Source organism: Nymphaea colorata, chromosome 1, assembly GCF_008831285.2.
Source record: "Nymphaea colorata isolate Beijing-Zhang1983 chromosome 1, ASM883128v2, whole genome shotgun sequence".
Taxonomy (NCBI): Eukaryota; Viridiplantae; Streptophyta; class Magnoliopsida; order Nymphaeales; family Nymphaeaceae; genus Nymphaea; species Nymphaea colorata.
Window position 1 is genome coordinate 39,563,528 of NC_045138.2, and position 20,945 is coordinate 39,584,472.

Genomic DNA, 20,945 nt, shown 5'->3' on the forward strand with positions numbered 1-20,945 from the left:
TTATTTTTTTAGTAGATTCATAGGATCGTAACAATATGGAACTGTTGCTAAACAGCGTTTATATAATCCACTTTTTTGCCTTTAGCCGAGGTTCCTATTACTTTCTTACTTCTAGAATCCAAAACCTCAACCTGGGTAAGGAGTTTGCCCGCTTAAATGCTGAAAACCAGGTACCCCCTTCCATACTCTCAAAGTTACAAGCCTATGGAGTTAGAATCTTCAACAACTGAAAAAAGCTGACATTGAAAAGCAATCGCCTTGCACTACGCACAGTTTGTACTATACTTGTTCTTATCATGTGTATGACATTAATGAAAAATTGCAGAGTCCCTAGATTTTCTGAGGATGAGATCTATGGTTCAGGCACTTTGTTTTCCTCACCCTTTAGTTGAGTCACTAGATAGCAGGAGTTAGAATTCTTGATGTTCCAAGTATAAATGGATCTATAAACAGAACTCATATTTATATCCAATCCCAAATCGCTATGAATTGGGTTCAAAATCACTCTAGTAACAAGAACAATAATAATAATAATATTTGGTATCAGCTCTTTCAGGCCAATAAAGGCTATCAGACAGACATCTGATCGCCATAATTAAGTTCAGTTGTCTATGACATCATATAGAACAGACACTTTTTAATAAATCACCCGAAAGCTACAACTATATGCAGAATAAATATTAGATATCAAACCTTGGTGAACTTGAGGAGAGCAGCTCCTATCAGGAAGCAACTCAGACAACAGAATCACAGGGAAAATCTCTCAGAAAATCTTTAATACTGGGTGAATATATCTGGGGAGCCTTTACCATCATCCTCAGATAAAGGGGAGCACAAATATTTATGACTTTGATTTTGTTCACTCATGGAAGCTTTCCTGACAGATTTGGTTCATTAATTTGAAGAGAGTTGGCCAATAAGATTTTGCAAGGTAGTAAGAATAAATTCAAGCTGTTAGCAAGTGGGATTGTGATCTGCCAAACTAGGAGCTCGGGCTTGATAGGAAAGTAGGCCGTGTTGTTACACAAGGAGTAAAGATTCTTCCTTTCCCTTTGCCCTTTAAGGTTTAAAGCTGCATTGCCTCGAACAAAACTAGGACTGCTACCGGTGGCTGGTCTGACTAGAAACAACAAAGCCTTTGGAGTCCTAGGTCTCTACATAGTTGTCAAAGTAAGACAGTCCAGTTACTGCATAAGCCAAATGGGTTAGGTTGCTAGGTTGAATCCATCTACAAACTCTATTTTTCTCAGAGAGACTTTCAGGTGAGCGAGAGGTATTAATCCCACCACCCAAAATATGACCGAAGCCCCCCCCCCCATTCTCATTGCCTTCAGAATCCAGAGCTGCATCGGTATCAGCAATAACAACGGTGCATCTTTTAACTTGGATGTCATGTCCTACCACCTTAAGACACATAAACATAGAGTCCACAAGAATCGAGCTAGAGACCTGCCTTTATACATGGCCCTAGCCCGACCAATTATGCCCCTACATAGTTGTCAAAGAAACTTGCTACCAAGACTATTGCTTAGGATTTGTGGAAAATGTTCATCATCACTGTTGTCAAATATGGACATTCATCTCGTATAAAAAACATAAAAACAAAACATCAAAAGGTGATATACATACAGATATAGATTTAGTGAACTCTAACTCTAGGATTCATCTATCTAACCAGGGCCATCGGGCTGTTCTCTGTTTTGTTTCGTTTTTTTTTTTTGTCATGCAAGAAAGTTGCGGGAAAGAGGAGAGGCTGAAGGATTCCCCTTACTGCCACCCAACGCTGCCCCCTTCCCCTTGCCGGCACACACTTCCCATTAGGATGAAGATAGGAGGAATGTTTTCATAGCTTACACAGTAAAAGAAGGGATATGCTTTTGTAAATTAAAAAAAAAACATGTGTTTTGTAGTTTTTTTTTTCATTTTTATCTTACCAAAACTTGTTTTTTTTTTAATGAACAATGAGTACTTTTGTCATAAATCATACTGGCGCATGAAATTTAGTGTATCGGTATCACACTCTCCAGGTTTGAGGCAAAAACAATAAAAATAAAAAACAAGGGCCCCTTTGAAACGGGTAGACCTCTCTCTCTCTCTCTCTCTCTCTCTCTCTCTCTCTCTCTCCCCCTCTTATATATATATATATATGAGAGATGGAAAGAAACCATACTAATTGGTCAAGAACAAAAGCCAGACACTTTAAATTATGATATTTAAAGTTTTTTTTTTTAAATCTAACCTTACCAATATGAGCTTATTAATGTAAAATATATATTAAGTTAATTATTTTTTAGGTTTTTATAGTATTTTTATAATAAGCAAAAATAAATGGCTCAAACAACATCAACATTTGATAATAGAAAAATCAACATTTTTTATAAAAACAACTTGATTCAAAGCATGTTTTATATTAAAATGGTTTTATAAATATATTATCATGTTTAAATTTTATTTGAAATACCTTTTTAATGAAAAATTAAAGGGTTTGATTTTTGTCTCCGACTTAAGTGTTTGGCTTATATATATATGTGTGTGTGTGTGTGTGTGTGTGTGTGTGTGTGTGCTTGCTACCTCCACTACCTGCTCAGCTTCCAAAGCTCCCTGACTGATCATGTTTTATATATATGTGTACCTCTGCAGCTTGCGAAGCTCCTTTCGGAGACGGGTCTTGTTTCCTGAATATTGGAGAAGAAAATCAGCAAACTGATTTTCAGGAATCAAGAAAATCTTTCCTATACATCAAACAGAAAGTAAAATTTCAGGAAAGAAATTATAATCTTTCATTCTATTGTTGTAAATCACAAGATTGTGACCTTCCAATCCCAAAATTTGTGGGATCTGCACATACTGTAAACTTGTATAAATATCCCATCATATATGAAATGATGCAACTCTTTTGGCTCATTCATCTTCCTCGTTTCTCTTTTTCTCTCACGCTTTTCTTCTCATGGTATCAGAGCTAGGTTGTAGAAAGAAGAGTGAGAAGAGGTGGCCGTCGTTGATCTATCTAGCCGCTTGCACCAGAGAGTTGGGTGGAAGTTGTGCCTCAATCCTTTCTCTGGTTCTCTGTGCTGAGGCCTCAATCGTTTGTCGCGTCCCTTTAACCCACATCAGGGTTTGAAGGTCGGTTGGTTTCACCTTCCGATTGGTCTGTTCCTCCTTGATCAAGTCGGTGATCGTCAGCCCATTTTTCGACCAACCGTCAGCGGCTTGTACCAAGGGGGGACCTTGCTTTGTCCTCAACTCCTCGCTCTCCGCAAACAACCTAGTCGGGCGCTTCCTCCCGCAGCACGAGCTCCTGCAGGAGGGCGCTGAGTTCGCCGTAGATCTACATCTGTTGGTCGAGGTCATCCTCCTCGACCCCATCTCGCTCATCGCCGTCTTCCTCTGGCTACTGGAGCAGAGTCTCTTCTTGGACTGTCGTCGCTGGTCGAGTGGGAGACCATTCACATCGTACTCTCCAGCAGCCTATGCCACTCTAGAATCGGGAGGTCTCGGGCAGTCTCTGTCCCCTCTTGCCCAAACCTCAAGTTTCGTGAGGATCAGCGTTTTTCGTCCCTTCTCGATCAGATCTTCGTTTCTACTTGGGAGGGAAACCTGTTGCTGGCCTTCTGAAGCAGAAAGGGCTCCTGCGAAGATACCATCACTCCCTTTTCTGCCCCCTTATGTTATTGCCAACGGTCCTTGCAGAAAGGGATTTCTATAAGTCGGATTCAGATCTGCAGCTCTATGTCCTGTACTATTTTTTTTTTGTGGGCATTCGATTTTTTTTTCTCTACGGCGACAACTCCTGTGGTTGATCGGACTGATATTTCTGGTGATCAAAATGAGTCACCTTTCCTCATGCACCACTTTGATAATCCTGGTGCATGAGGAAAGGTGACTCATGCCCCAGGATAACTCATTTTTGTGTCATGGTATTTACTCAATTCAATACTCATGTGAAATGTGTTCGGAGTGATAATGGTGCTGAATTTATAACTAATAATATGCAAGCATATTTTCATGAGCATGTCATAGAACATCAAACTTCATGTGTTGGAACTCATCAACAAAATGAGCATGTTGAGATGAAGCATCGTCATCTATTAGAAGTGGCACGAGCACTTAGGTTTCAAGCAAATCTACCTATTACTTTTTGGGGTGAATGTATTTTGACTGTAACTTTTTTAATAAATAGAATGTCATCAACTCTTTTAAATGACAAGTCTCCATTTGAACTTCTTTATAATGAAAAAACCCAATTATGCAGACTTGCATGTTTTTGGATGTTTGTACTATGCCAAAAATTTAAATCTACTGCACAAGTTCTCATCACGTGCACACAAATGTGTTTTTGTAGGTTATCCTCACAATAAAAAAGGGTATCGTGTATATGATTTAGATACCAAACAAATTTCTACAAGTAGAGATATAACCTTTTTTATGATCATTTTTCATTTCTAACAAAAAACTATCATACTAATGATTTGAATAATATCGTTTTATCTCAACCCCAAGGTGATTATCTTAATGAGAAGTATATGACACCGTGTGAGAATGGCGTTCCAGAAAATTCTTTCCCACTATCACCCATTCAATCTCACGATTCCATCAACAATGACTAAAATAAGCCAGTCTCTCATGTTTCATATCAACAAAAAAATTTCACCTCCAGACTCACTTGCTCTACGCCGATCTAGTCGTACTTGTCATTCCCCTTCCTACCTTCAAGACTATGTGTGTTCCAATATGAGGGTTACAAGTTCACCGCCTAAGGAATCTACTTCAACTAAGCAATCCTCAGGTACATGTTATCACATACACAATTTTCTATCTGTTCACAAATTTTCTAAATCACATTATGCCTTTTTAACCTCTATTATGAGTGATGTTGAACCTAGCTCGTATGCGGAAGCCGTTAAGTATCAACATTGGCAAAGTGCTATGGTTGATGAGATTCGGGCTCTTGAACAAAACAGTACATGGTCCATTACTACTTTGCCTCCAAACAAACATCCAATTAGATGTCGTTGGGTTTATAAGATAAAACGACAATCAGATAGAAGTATTGAACACTACAAAGCCAGACTTGTCGCCAAATGGTACACTCAACTAGAGGGACTTGATTATCATAAGACATTTGCTCCAGTTGCAAAATTAACAATCATGCGCACGCTTCTTGCTCTTGCCTCTATTCAAGGATGGTACCTATATCAAATGGATGTGAGTAATCCATTTATACATGGAGAATTATATGAGGAAATATACATGATCATCACCAGGCCTCTTGCGTGATGGGGAGTATACTAGTAATAAAGTGTGTTGCCTTCATAAGTCTCTGTATGGACCCAAGCAAGCGCCACGTAACTGGTTTCACAAGCTGTTATCAGCACTCAAAGGCGCTGGTTTCATTCAATCATCAGCTAACAACACTCACTTTACTCGGAAACATGAAAAACAATTTATTGCTATTCTTGTCTATGTTGATGATCTTATTATTGCAGGAAATGATGAACCAGGAATTGCTTCAGTTAAGCAATATTTACATTCGAAATTTCATATTAAGGACTTGGGAATACTTAAGTATTTTCTTGTCATAGAAATTGCAAGAGCGCAATCGAGAATATTTCTAAGTCAAAGAAAATATATTGTGGATATTTTGAATGATGCAGGTTTGATGGGAGCTAAGCCTATAGACTTTCAATGGAGCAAAAAATACGATTAACTCCCAATGATGGTATTCCACTGAAAGATCCAACTAAATACAGGAGGTTAGTTGGACGTATGATTTATTTAATCATTACTCATCCAAACATAATGTATTCAATCCAAGTTCTCAGTCAGTTCATGCAATCATCATGAACTACACACTATGAAGCAGCACTTATAGTATTGAAGTATTTGAAGGCTTCACCAGCAAAAGAAATATTTTTATTCTTATCAAGTGCAAAACAATTGAGGGCTTATTGTGACTCAGATTGGGCTAGCTGTCCTACCACTCGTAAATCAGTTAGTGGATATATTGTGTTCTTGAGGAATAGCCCTATCTCTTGAAAACCAAAGAAGCAATCTACTGTTGCTAGATCGTTTGCTGAAGCAAAATACCGAGCAATGACTTTGACAACTTGTGAAGTTGTTTGGTTAAAAGCCTTATTGAATGAATTGCGTGGAGTCATGATAAACCAGCCAATTTATATTGCGACAATCAAGCAGCTTTGCATATTTCAGTAAATCCAGTTTTTCATGAAAGAACAAAACACATAGAGCTAGATTGTCACTTTGTAAGAGAAAAAATTCAGCAAGGAATCATTCGGGTTCATCATGTATCATCATGTTTGCAACTAGCTGATATTTTCACTAAACCATTGGAGAAAGATAGTTTTCAAACTTTAAGAATCAAGTTGGGTGTTTCAGATTTGCACACACCAACTTGAGGGGGACTATTGGAGAGGAAAATCAGCAAACTGATTTTCAGGAATCAAGAAAATCTTTCCTATACATCAAAGAGGAAAATCAGAAAGTGAAATTTCAGGAAAGAAATTATAATCTTTCCTTGTATTGTTGTAAATCACAAGATTGTGATCTTTCAATCCCAAAATTTGTGGGATCTGCACATACTATAAACTTATATAAATACCCCATCGTATATGAAATGATGCAACTCTTTTGGCTCATTCATCTTCCTCGTTTCTCTTTTTCTCTCACGCTTTTCTTCTCACTGAACTTGTTGAAAAGATTGATAAGCTGGACACCTTTCTGCCGTTCTTTTGCTAAATGTCCCCATTTCTTGCTTCTTGGAAATAGCAATCCAGAATTATCAAAACGCCCTTGAAATTATAGTTCAACAAGATGAGACCAAGTTTAAGTTGCCATCCACAAATCAGGGCAGATGCCATCTGAGCCCAGACGGGACGAGCAATATTATTCATCTCATTCCTAGAGCCACAAAAAGAAAACACAAATCCTAGGGGCCATTTGACAGCGATTCAACGGATTTGAGATGGCTGAACACTTTAGACACTCGGTTGAAATTGAATATGAGACAATCAAAGACAAAACAACATTTTAGTCAAAACTGGCTCATATATGACCTTTAGAGGGCGTTTGATGGTCACAGGGACACGCAAAGCAAAACACATGTGTCTTGTTCAATCGATTTTTTTATTAAACACCGTCCGCAGTACATGACAGACACGGCGGACAATTGAGCAGGGGTATAAATTACCTATTGTTCCACATTGTTCTGAGCTAACCCTCAAAACAACGTGGAACAGAACACCATCTCCCGCCTTCGAGCTGCCCTCGCGTTGAGCTTCTCTCCTTCTCCTCTGTCTCTCCGCCTTTTCTCTTCTGTCTCCCCCTCGCCCCCATCTCCCCTTTCTCTCTTCTGAGTCTCCCTCTCACCACTGCACTAGGCCTTTCTCCTCGACTAGTTTGATTCTGAATAATAATTCTGTTATTTTTGTACTATCATAGCATTTGTTTCCTTTTTTCAAATTTTAAGTTTCTATCCTTCAATGATTTGATTCTTCTCAAAAATGGTGCAAACATTTTTTATGAGTTGCGAATCTCTTTCCTTGAACAGCTGCAATTGCTGCCTACTTCATCGATCCTAGAGTGTGCAAAGAGAAACACTCATGCAAATTTTGATAAGTTGAATTAAGAGTATAATTCTTGGCCACTCCATGTACTTGGCTTTCTCTGCTTCGTCTGTTGATGATTTTCCCCATAGAGCTTGTTCTATGATGTTGATTCCTATTGTCATTGAACAGAACTGCAGCTTAAGCTGCCTTTGTCTTCCTTTAAGACCTTATGTATCAGAGTTGGAGTTGTACATCTTCTTCTCATCTCTGATATGTTTAACTCTGAAATATGAAAACCAGTAATTCCTACCATGGCATCTTTTTTTTCTTCATGTTGGTAATTGGAATTTGAAAGCTCCAATTAAATGGTAAGACATTTCCCCATCCATGATATTGTTCGGCACAAAAAATCTAAAAATTTTAGTTTAACTTATATAAAAATTCTAAAAAAAACCTTGCAACAAAAAAATTTATAGTTCTTCCCTTACTTTTATTTTCAGTTTTACTTTACCTGCCCTCAGCGCCCCTCCATCCATATTGTGATTTGGTCATTGATCATATTGACTAATTTAAGTTGGTATCTGTAACCAGTTCTGAACCCCAGTCTAGCACATTGAGTACTGCAACACACTGTGTTCTAAGAGCAGATGTTTTATCACAAAAACATTGTGTTCTTAAATATTTACTCTTAACGTGTGCTTCAAAAAAACATTATGTTCTTCGCTTCTGTTGTTTCCGTAGACGCTTTGTTATGAATGGTATCCCTCGATTCAACACTTAAATATTTGTCGGCATGTTCCATGAAACGAAAACACGGTGTTCATAATTATTTTAATTTAATCTGTGGAGCTTTTGAATGGGTGAATCAACAAGTTCACTATGTGAAACACCTGAAAATGTTTTAGAAAAAATATAAAAAACTAATTAACATAATAATTTTTTTGTTTGAAAAGATCATATTAATACTACTTAAACATAATATTCTTCTTATCAAAGTGCTCTTCTACTGCTCTTTAAGAAAGCCAGAGTGTGACTTTCTGTACATAAAATATCGAAATTATTTTATGTATCTTCTATTTTTCAATAGATGTAAGAATATTTTTGTTCGATGCACTTCTTTCAGTTGCTGAATCGGGCGATTCATTTACCGCTTCCATTCAAAATCCGATTTCTTTTGTGACACTGGCTTCCGGTTCTTCTATACTTTTTTTTTATTCTTTTCCAATCGAAATTGGCGCGCAGACAGAAATTGGTATTTTACTATTTTGCCCTCTTCGAATTATTTATTTAATCATATGTATATATATTTCTGTATATTTGGTGCGAGACTCTCCCTCACTCTTTCTCACTGAGTTCCGGGAACTGCTGTTGGCGCGTCCGCTTCATCTCTTTCCTTTTTGAAACCCTTCCCTCCTTTCGGGACCAGGAAGAAGAAGAAGAAGAAGCAGAAGCAGAGAGAGAGAGAGAAAGAGGGAGAGAGATGCCGCGGGAGATCATAACGCTGCAGGTGGGGCAATGCGGCAACCAGATCGGGATGGAGTTCTGGAAGCAGCTCTGCCTCGAGCACGGCATCAGCCAAGACGGCATCCTCGAGGACTTCGCCACCCAGGCACTCCCTCGCCTCTCCTCTCCCTTCTGTTATTTTCCTTTTCGCTGGATTTCTTTTCTCAAAAGCCGTCGTCGTTTCCCCCTTTCACTCGGAGCCATCGTCCTCTTCTTCCGCCCCTCCCGAGTAGAATCGTGACGGCCGCCGTTGGGTTATTTGATCGAATGCACGGATCGCACGTTTTCTTTTCCTTTTGAGACGTCATTACGAAGGGAGGGGTTGCAATTCCATTTCAAGAAGTTTGCCCCCGTGAATTGGAATTCAGACGTCTTGTGTGTGAACAGCCACACCTTTAGTGCGTTTGTACTTTGCTGAAGCTCTACAGATGTCCGCTTGATTGCCTGTATTTAACGTTGGTGCGAAAAGGAACCTCTGATCCATGTTTTGGGACTAAGCTGACGTGCCTAGTTCTTTCTTTTTCTTTATTGCGGTTGGTCCGATCCTGTTGCTTCCTTTTCGATGTGTTTGGCTTGCAACCTCCTATTTCTCCATTTTTATGGCGGCTGAAGTTGGCTACTGTAGCTAGTTCTTAAGATCAGCAGCAAGTAAGCCCACCAAGGGTCCAGACACCAAAAGGAGGAGAATGACATAAAAAGGGGGAGAGTGTATCTAATAGATGCTTGTAGAAATAGCAAAAGAGTGAATGTCGAGCGGTGTCAACAAACAATTGAGTTTCAACTTTCTCTTCATCACAAGCGCCACTAGTAAATGATCACAGGATTTGAAATAATCTCGCTTCTATTCTGAGCTTATTAAATAATAACACCACCGGAGGAAGAATTTCGTCCGATCATTTCATAAATTACTTGTTGCACAATCTAGTCTGAAACATTATTCTCCTAATATACATGTACAGATTGCGCTAAAATTTAAGTAACAAACCAAGGTCATCTACCAGATACAACTACATTTTCGCAGATTACAGTGATTATATCTCAGTCGAATAGTAGGGGAGAGGGGAATCGAAGATTATGGTGATGGATCTTTTTGTTGCTTAAAAGAAATTGTCATGGTGTGAAATGAAAGATTAGCGCCGGATGGCATACATATACATGATGACAACTGCATAGACAGGCTACGTCATGTGATGACTGAAAGTTGAAACTGCGCAAGCAAAATGAATGTAGGCACTGGAGGTATTTTAGGGGAAAAAGAGAATGAGTGCACAAATGATTGCCTCGGCCCCCACTAGGCCATTGTGGAATTCGTTTACCTAGGTATTGCCTAGCATTTTTTGAGTCTTAACTATATGGCCAGGGTGAGAGTGCAATGCACGTTTTTTATGACATGGAAAGTCATTGTTCATGTGAAATGTAGTGAATGCTACTTAATACTTGCGAAGGGACATTGTTTTTATTGATAAAATAAGGCCTGGAAAAATTATAAGAATTGTTCATTTGCAGTTCAATACATATCCTATTATTTTGTGTAATGACTTGGGAAACTTAACATGTTTGTTTTTTTCTTTTGAGTACTTTTATTATAATGCATCTTGTAATTTATCAAAAATTCTGTTATTCAAAGCATGTCAAAAATGGTAAAAATTCTCGTCCAATGCAATTTTATCATTTGAAATGGTGCTTTTGCTGATCAGAAAATTTTCTTCCTTCCTGTCATTGAGAAAGCATTATTCATTCCTCTTCATTGGTTGGTGATATTGGCGCTCGAGACAATTATGAGAGATCTGAACAGTTCCTGGTTTATTTTGCCATCCATATTCAAGTTTATTATTTTCTAATGCATCATTAATTTGCATGTTCTTCATTGCTTTCTCGTGGTTTCCTTTATGGCTGATAGGTTTCTAATTGGCCTCTAGGGAGGTCATAATGATGTGCATTATGTGCTATCTCCTAAATTCCTAATGCATATGGTGGAGATGGTCCCTTACCATAAAGGTGCCTTGAAAATGTGATGCAGGGTGGAGACAGAAAAGATGTATTTTTCTACCAAGCTGATGATGAACATTATATACCAAGGGCTCTTCTGATAGATTTGGAGCCTAGGGTCATTAATGGCATTCAAAACAGCGAGTATCGGAACCTGTACAATCACGAAAACATCTTTGTCTCTGACCATGGAGGCGGTGCTGGAAATAATTGGGCTAGTGGTTATCACCAGGTCCGTCACTTATGATCTTTTTCTCTTTATGCAGTTTATTTTTTCATTGTAAGGGCATGATATGTGCGGGTGATTGTGTTTTTCTAGATTATGGTTGAAAACTTGAGTTTTTATTTTGAAAAATCATAGTAAACATGGATTGTGTTTCAGAACCTAGGTCCTTGGAATTTATTGTAGCCTGTCATGCATCGTCTGTTAGCATCTGTGCCAGAATCATTCTATAGAGATTCTATACCATGTCGTCTTTTACAAATTTCCAGCAAAGCTTTTTGGAACATTTGTTATTGGTTAGTTTCTAAGGATCTTGTCTTCTTGCTTTTGTAATTGCATGCTATTTATATTTGTATTCACCTGGTAAAAAGGCTGACCTTTAGACCACTGTGTTGTAATAATTTTGCTATCCCCTCAGGGTGAGCAAGTTCAGGAAGATATTATGGACATGGTGGACAGAGAAGCTGATGGAAGTGACAGCCTTGAGGGTTTTGTTCTCTGTCATTCAATAGCTGGGGGGACAGGCTCAGGTTCTCAAATATGACCTTGTTTTTCTATTTTATGTAATTATTAATAATATTTTGAATACATTCTATGGATGTTAAATTTATACTTGTCATTAGAACTCCTTTACATTGTTAGGTAAAAACAACCTGAAAAGGTAAGACAGCATGAGAATTTAATTGGATTCAGATTTTTCATGATTTTGTAATGTTTTTTACATTCTATAACTTATCTGTATACTTAAAAACGTAAACGGGGATTATTTAGGTACTTGCCAAATGTAGCTAAACAGCACAGATTAAATATAGGCCAAAGGCAAGTTCTTGGGCATTAAGTAACGGGAAGACTTGCCTATAATGAAAAAAATATGAAATCACAATATAACAATTATACTTTTTATGCCCTTTACTGCTTTTAATTTCAACTGGTTTATTTGGATCTCCATACACTCCTAGCACATGAGCCTTTAGTGGATGTTTAATAAATAATGGTCTCTGTGTCAATGTCACTTGTGTTGCCATGCATCTATAAATTGCACGAAAAGAAAATTTAAGTTCTTCTTCCATATAGTTCCATTTTGTTTTCTGCTCAGCTTCAGGCAAAGGTGCTTAGCTCCTTCTCAGGTGTTCGTGATTTATTGCTTAATGGGCTGGTTAATCAAGGAAGGCACCACAGTAGCACCTTTATTTCACAAACTATACTCATATTATATAAACAGAATGCTTCTCTTGAAACAAAGATTCTTTGTGAGTTTTGGCTTAAGTCACATGGGTATGGGTACGATACAGGTATGGGTACAAAGATGCAGGTACAACTACGATGATTTTAGAAAATTTGGGTGTGGGGATACGGCAGTTTATATATATATATATATATATATATATATATATATATATATATATATATATATAGAGTCCACAAAAAATGCTCAAAATTAAGGAAAAATGAGAGGAAAGTATATAATATTAGTGGAAGGGAAATACAAAAGAAGAGGAAAATCAAAATTAAAGAAAAAATTAAGTTTGAAAATATAATTTTAAATGTTTTAAAATGAAGCCGTACCAACGTACCCGTGTTGTTGTACCCATGTACCGGCACGGGTATCTGGGCAAATTACAAGTACCCGTGTCACATAGGTTTTGGCAAAATTTTGAAAGCTTTGGCATCATCACCTCGTTTTATACACGTCATTGTGTTGTTGCAGCAGATTTGTCCAAGCCTTAATGAAGTAGGAATTTCTTCAGAGTGTTTGTGTACTAAATTACTAATGGTTTCTTGTTTGTATTATGGGTCTTATGCACAACTTCCCCTGTGAACATTTCACTCTTTTGGTAATGCACACGAACCTTTGATAGAGGGTTTGTGTGACAGGCTGACAGCTGGAAGTATTTTGCGTTTCCTGTGTAAATCAGGATTACTTTCATTATTTTATCAATCTGTGGATCTACCTTTTCTATTGTGGGAATTCTAATTTTGTTATTTTCAATTGTCATTTCTTTTATGAAAATTTCAAATATTATATCTATATATTTATGTCTGTCGTATTTAGTTTGATTTTTATCTTCCTGATGGCAGGAATGGGCTCCTATCTTTTAGAAACTTTGAATGATCGCTACAGCAAGAAACTTGTTCAGACATACAGTGTATTCCCCAACCAAATGGAAATAAGTGATGTGGTGGTTCAGCCCTACAACTCTCTGTTGACTCTGAAGAGGCTAACACTAAACGCAGATTGTGTTGTTGTTCTTGACAATACTGCACTAAATCGGATCGCAGTGGAGCGACTTCATATTCCAAACCCTACATTTGCTCAAACTAATTCACTGGTTTCGACAGTGATGTCTGCAAGCACGACCACGCTTCGATATCCTGGATATATGAACAATGACTTGGTTGGCCTACTTGCTTCCCTAATTCCTACTCCAAGATGCCACTTTCTGATGACTGGCTATACACCACTAACAGTGGAACGTCAGGTCAAAAATTTCCTTATTTGGCAAATTCATTTGTTTTCTTTCTCACATGTCACTAGGCATAATATTTTTGCTTTCTTTTATTAGATTATCAACCTATGAGAAAGAGACATCTTCGATCTTTCTTCTCTTTCACAAAATATTTATTTGTATAGTAACAATTCCTAGCCACATGTTTGTTGTAAGAGATTTTCATTTCTTACTATTCCATGTTTTGCAGGCCAATGCAATTCGAAAGACCACTGTACTTGATGTCATGAGAAGACTTCTTCAGGCAAGTTTATCCCTATGAGTCACTTGTTCACTGACCAATTACTTTGTTATTACAGCTATCAATATCATTTCATGGTATAATAATATAATTATTATCATCATTGATGTAATAACTCCTTTTTTCTTAGAATACAATTTTTAGATAGTCATACTCATTCTATTTGACTAGTTGATTGTCAATGGATTGATTATAATACAGTCCATGTTCTTGTGAGAAGGTGGAGCTTAGGTAACCACCAAGCAAGGTTGTTGTGCACAAATGTGCAATGGATATATTAATTTACTCTTGTTTTTTGGATAGAATTATTTGCTTGCCATGCTTCTTTTATTTTTATTTTTTCCTTATGTTGTCTGTTTTCGGTTTTTGATAGACAAAAAATATCATGGTTTCTTCTTATGCTCGTACTAAAGAGGCCAGTCAAGCGAAATACATATCTATATTGAATATCATTCAAGGAGAGGTTGATCCCACACAGGTACCTTGTCATCTCATACTCATGTTTATTGTTTTCCTGCCTAGTAATTGAGTTTATGGCCATCTTTTTCTGCTACCCAATGTCAGCCTCTTTACATTGAATATGCTCTTTATAGATTATGTTCCAAAGAAAAAAAAATGGTTATTAGATCTCTCAGGTTAATAGTTGTCCTTGAATTGCAGTACATGTGCAAGCATAAATTGAATCTTATAGCAACTTGTGTTTGTAAGTTTCTTGTGGTTGTAATCTTTATGTGGATTTGTAGTTCAGGTAACTGTTGACTGGACCTTATTTGCAAGTTATGTGTGTCGCACGTAGGAATTTCTGCATCCTTGTCCTTTGCGAGTGGTACTGATAGGACATAGTTGGCTGAAGCACTTGTGGTTGAATAATATTGGAGAACATAATTTCAGTCAATAATTATTGAAAAGATAAGATGATATTGGTATTGGTTAACTCTGAATATAATATATTTCCTTCTTCGTATTCATTTTTCTTACGTGACGATAAGTATGGCGCAAGCATACAACTGTACAAGAAAAACAAGGGTTGGTAGAAGTTGAACGTGGTATATTTTTCTTTCCTTATTGAACAATCTTGAACCTGAGAAATGAGAATGTGATCAGTATTGTCCAAAGAAAATGGTCATGAAACTGTGGAAAAATCTTGTTCCAAATGCTTAATAAAAGATGTATATGCGGGCCAAGACTCAAGAGGTAGCCAATACTAGCACACTGAACTGTATCTTGAGATCTTGAAGTGCACATGGTGTGGTGTGCATGCGGATGCTCAGACAAGTATCAGAAAAGAAATTTGATGAAGGTACTTGAGTGGGTATTGAGAACTACCTATAGTCAATGAAACTAATTCTTGAATTTTCTCGGTTCTTTATATTTTGTTGAAACTTGCACATTCATTAGGAGTATTAATACCTTAAAGAAAGGCTATTGTGTAGTTAAATAGTAAGAAAGTCTTGCTCTTGCACCAGGAGCTTTTTGGGACAAGGCAACATAAGCATTTGTATGGTGGAAGAGCTCAAGAGACTTTTTAGTATGGCACGCTTACTAGATCTTTCTGAATATTAACATTTATAATATTATTGTGGGTTCATAATTAAATTTAGGTCATATCCCACTAAATGGTTCTTATGACTCATTTAATTAGTGGCATTTTGTATGGTTTGTAATAATGAATAAATATGATGTCTCTTCATATGGGCTTTTAAGGTTTACTTTGCAGTTTGTACTTAAATATTTTCTTTGCAATAGGTGCATAAAAGCTTACAAAGGATACGTGAAAGGAAGCTTGTCAATTTCATTGAATGGGGACCTGCAAGCATTCAGGTGCATTTGCGTTACAGCTTAGTCTTAACAACTTTCAATTTTGCAGCTGTGTCAAAATGATGGCTATCTCTTATTTCAGGTTGCGTTGTCTAGAAAGTCCCCATATGTGCAAACTGCTCACAGGGTATGCATTTGACTTTATTACACTCATCTAACATTATACTGGCTTTTAGTTTTTTAATGTTCAATACATTATTTCATTATGCTTCTGCCATTTATATGAACTTTTTGGTCATATGGTTACCTGAAGGTACAATTTGACTATTTAAATTGCTGACAGGTTAGCGGTTTGATGCTGGCAAGCCACACAAGTATAAGGCATCTATTCAGTAAGAGTTTGAGCCAATATGAAAAGCTTCGGAAGAAACAAGCATTTCTTGATAACTACAGGAAGTTTCCCATGTTCGCCGTGAGTGCCTTCCTACTTTCAGGAATGATATGCAGTGCTTGTTTTCATTTGGGAATACATTGACGTTCATACATTTTTCCTTCTTGTATGTTGTTTATTGTTCATCTGCTTTAAACTTGATTCAGTGTGTGCATCTTTATGTTATGGAACATAATAAGCTTCCACATCATCAGTAATCTTGCAACTTTTTAGAATGCTTTCCTGGACAATAAGGATACGCCATTATTTTATAAAGTTCATTTATAAATAAATATGGTGTATCCTGCTGCCAAACTGTTGAGTGTGGGTGGTGCCTATGCTCATTCCACTTCTTTCTTGCTGTTTTGTGTCATAAATGCATTGTTATTTTGCTTCTAGGACCAAGTAGCAACGCTACTGGAGCATTTGTATTCTTGTAAATGTGCTGGTTTATTTCCCTATGATGGGTAGTAAACCTTGATGTTATTGGGTAATAAAATCTCAGCTTTTAGCAAATTTGCTGCAAATTGTGCAGCATTTTATCAATGTTAAAACATAGAAAAAGTTTTATTGCATGTTGGATGAGTTTGAGGCTCTTATAGAAAACCTTGCTTTAGAACATGAGGAGGTCATTTTATCAAACAATTTTAGGAGCAATGTAAGAATGAAGGTTCATAGCTGTCCAGGCATTGTCTTTGAAGCATCATAGTTATTCTGATCATTATCGTCATTCTCATGATAACCGTAGTAGATCTTTGCTGTCGCCAATGAGCATAGATCTAGAAAGCTTTGATATCAAAGATATCTTTATCAAATTTTCTCAATATTATGTTTAAAAAATTTTGTCCAGCTGGCCACTTGGGATGGCAATTTGGTTTTCTCTGGAATTTGTACTTTGTCATGTTTTCGAATATGATAGTAGATTTTCCTAATGTTCCTGTGCATGTCATGTATTCGTTTTGCTTTTCAATGGTAAAAAGAGAAGTTAGTCCACATTAGTATCCTGTAAATTATAGTGTACTTGACATAGTCACTGTCTCCGTCTTTTGTTTTAAAAAATATTGCTTATCACCTGCTTATGGTGGTTAAAATGCCTTTAGGATAACGACCTCTCTGAGTTTGATGAATCTCGAGAAATCATTGAGAGCTTGGTGGATGAATACAAAGCATGTGAATCGCCTGACTACATCAAATGGGGAATGGAGGTACCATAATTAAGAAACTATTAGCTGTTAATTTTTCTCTAAGTGGTTCTTGTAAATTGTAATGTTAAACTGCCAATGCAGGATCCTGATCGAGCTCTTAGTGGAGAAGGCAGTGGATCTGGGGCCATGGATTCAAAGTTGACGGTGTAAAGAATAGTGTAACAACGTGTTCTTTCATTCTGTAGGGTGGTTTTACTGGTGCTTGTCCAAGTGCTGTTTCTGGTTTTTTTCTCCTCCACCTCCTGTGTTTTTGTAATATTCATTGTGATAGCATATTGGCAAGTTCAACTGCCAAATTCTTCAAAACCAAAAAAAGGGAGAGGGGAAAGGGACCAACATGGAGCGACACAACCATCACTAGCACAAAATCAGGGGCTCATGTAAGCCTTCAGTATGCCCCACATATTTCCAGCATAAGGGCCAGATTTTGGTTGATCGAGGTTTAAGTTTGAGCTCATTAAGTCCTGCATATTTAGGTTGAGATCCACATCCATGTTAACATTTGGTTTCGTAAGTTGATTATGTTGTTTTTTCTGATTGTGTACGTATTAATCTAGTGTAAATTTCTGTCCAAATTCTAGTATTCTGTTTGGGGCTAAATTCTGACATTAAATTTCTGCAACTAAATAGCATCCATATCAAGAGCCTATGACACAAGGGTTCCTATCGATTTAAATGTGGGGTTCAGCTCTGGGGATAGACATGTGTCTCAACGAGTCAGGACTCAGGCGCACTCTAGATTAGGTAAAATTGAAGTTGTATTCATGGTCGGAGTGATGATTTGCATATTAATTCAAATTGTTTCTGATCCAAGGCTTAGTCCAATTCTGTCATCTATGTGAGGTCATGTTTGCAGTGCGCAACCTCGTTCTTACGTTTGGATTTATGTATCTTTTTCTACCTGAGCAGTAACCATTGTCGACTGGACTTCGGGAACAGGCGTAGTAAATCATTAGCTTGCGACCACTGATTTCTGGATCAAAATTTTTTGTTTATATCCATGGAATTTTCGCTTGAACAAGCTGCAGGTAGGGAAATGTTTACCCGATTTATGATTGTACCACTCAAAAGCTTGAGCCAGATTTGAGTTAAAATCTAAGCATTACAAAGTCAGTAAGGCCCAAGAACCATGTGAAGATGAAGGGACATTTGACAAAGAAAAAACTGTCGAACATTTATTTATTTATGAGATTTTCTTTTTCATGAAAGGACACTTCAAATGGCAATAGAAAGAATGATGCTCCTGAGTACTAATATCAATTGAATCTGGTAATATCTGCATCTGATTCAAAATTACATTTCTTCGTCGGTCCTCGCCAGAAATAGCCATTCGTGTGCTGTTGCCTCATTTTCAAGGAAAGGGTTGCTGCATTGATAGTTGGTTGGGCTTTGAAGGGTTTTGATGGACCTCTTGGAAATGCCGTACAGTAATGATTATTGAGATGTTCCAATGGGCATAATATAGCTGACTGGGCTGGTGAGCTGTTGAAAGCCCAGCCATTAGTTTGATTTTTACGGGTTCTACTTCATGTGTATATGTGTTCCATGGGCTTGCCCAGGCCTCAATTGCGCCCCATGGTCAGGAGGTCAGGAGTAGGGGGAAAAGTAAAAGAGGGAGGAAGGGCGTTTCTACCCAACTTTAGGTGTCTTCCGCTCACCTGAAAATGACTAGAGAGAGGAGTCATTACTCACAAATCCCACATCATCTTGAATACTTGTTCATGTTCGTGAAAGAGTTGTCACAAGTGGCCCATGAGGGACCCGGTTGCCAGTCTGCAAATGGCTCCAGCCCCATCTTCAACGTATTTAGCCGATCTGAACCATTTTCTTATCTAGTATGATATGGTGGGCCAAAGCGAGAAATATCAATCTTGGCATAGGAGCTCGCTATTGGTGACTTGGCAAAGATAATGTTGTCTCGCTAATGGCTACTGGACATCAATGTGACCATAATGGGGGAAAAATTGACACTACATTGCCTTGCACATGCCATGGTCCACTATCAGCACTTGCTTCTTCCAACTTACTGCTGCCAACGACCCAAGACTTGCGGTATCTGCTAATAATCCGCCAATCGCGTGGCTTGACCAAAAGTTGATTTGACTTGGTGCCCATAAGATCCAGCTGATTCAAATTGGCATTTGCATTATGCTCTATGTGCTTAAAAAAGAAGGGGAGGAGCATGACCAGTGTTAACAACATCAGCACCTTTGCTAATGCAATATGAGAGCCCATATAGTCCCCTTAAATGATCGGCCAATATATTAATCAAAAATTAATTCAAAATTGAAGTCATTTTCTAGTGCCAATCCAATTGTGTACACAATATGAAAATAATGTACGCTGCCGATACACATCCTTTTTCAAGGTACACTTAGGGGCGTTTGGATTCCTGTGATCTCATGATCGGATGGATTTCATCAAATCGAGGCTCCTACGTTCATGGCTCCGATCTCAATGACCAGTTTTGAATTCTATCCTCTACTGTATAGATCACAAACTTGGGCCTTGGACCTCCATGTCGCACCAGCAACTTGCTTCCACATCAAATCCAATGTAGTCTTTATAGATCATGGGTTTTTGAGATCCATGAATTTAAGATTAAAACTCTGTTCAAATCTTTAGTGAGACCTTTGACAATATAGAAGGAAGAATGTGGATCCTAAACGTTTGAACATATTAAAAAGCCTGGTTACTGTGTTACCTTCTGCCATCATCTGTAGTGGCAGTGGAATACATGCAAACAGAGGAACATGTTAGGGAAAATGTGCAGAGAAGGTTACATGTTTGGGCCCTGACACTGGTTTGCATGTTAGGGACCGGAAATCAAGCAAATGCCTCTTGTACTTGCAAAAAGAGGACTCACTGTAAAAGGCAAACATTCAACACATGGGAAAAGGAAAGGGTACCTTTTAGAAAATGACGAAAGTATTCAATTCTTTTATGAGAAATGGATAGCGAGGTTGTTATTATAGACAAAAGGTAGGCTAAAATGGAACCTTTTTTCTTTTCTTTTCAATCGTAAAGCTGGATGAACAAATGGAGTGCTAAGAGGTTGGATCCTGAGGGCCTGTTTGAATACATAAACTAAATACTCAGCTTGAAACTGTTGGGTATTTAGTAGTTAGTTCCACCTACCGGGCATTTTTTTGTGGAATATTTGTTCCACCTTTTATTTTCCCTATTTGTTTGATTTTATGAAACTTTAATGAGATGTTAACAATAAAAAAATTTCTCCCATCGACATTAATACCAGTATAAAGTTCTATAATGGCTCAAAAACTGTCAGCACTAAAGTTCTGTGGCTATCTAAAGACGCAACTTCTCACCGAATATGAACTAAAGCTTCAGCTCTGAAGTATAAAGTTCCATTAACTGATGAAGTCATGGGCACAAATTCATGGATCTGATATACTTGTTTGTGCTCAGGAAATCATGGGCACAAGCTCTACACCAAGATCCGAGCTTATTAAGCTGTGTTTCGTGTTTATTAAACGTAAGATTCATGTAGTGTCAACTTCATA

At 37.6% G+C, this 20,945-nt stretch overlaps 1 protein-coding gene across 1 annotated transcript; it reads left to right on the top strand.

The window, feature by feature from the left end:
- Window positions 1-8,897: 8,897 nt before the first annotated feature.
- LOC116252195 (tubulin gamma chain) lies at window positions 8,898-17,955 on the top strand. The gene is made up of 11 exons (XM_031626346.2): window positions 8,898-9,174; window positions 11,089-11,289; window positions 11,699-11,810; window positions 13,360-13,760; window positions 13,978-14,031; window positions 14,402-14,506; window positions 15,775-15,849; window positions 15,929-15,973; window positions 16,130-16,258; window positions 17,317-17,421; window positions 17,503-17,955. The coding sequence occupies exons 1-11, from the start codon at window positions 9,046-9,048 to the stop codon at window positions 17,569-17,571; spliced, it is 1,425 nt and encodes a 474-aa protein (XP_031482206.1). The 5' UTR covers window positions 8,898-9,045; the 3' UTR covers window positions 17,572-17,955.
- Window positions 17,956-20,945: the final 2,990 nt, after the last annotated feature.

Coding starts and splice junctions, on each gene's coding strand:
- LOC116252195 (XM_031626346.2), top strand. CDS start 9,046: ATGCCGCGGGAGATCATAACGCTGCAGGTGGGGCAATGCGGCAACCAG. Junction 9,175..11,088: donor TCGAGGACTTCGCCACCCAG/GCACTCCCTCGC, acceptor AATGTGATGCAG/GGTGGAGACAGAAAAGATGT. Junction 17,422..17,502: donor ACATCAAATGGGGAATGGAG/GTACCATAATTA, acceptor CTGCCAATGCAG/GATCCTGATCGAGCTCTTAG.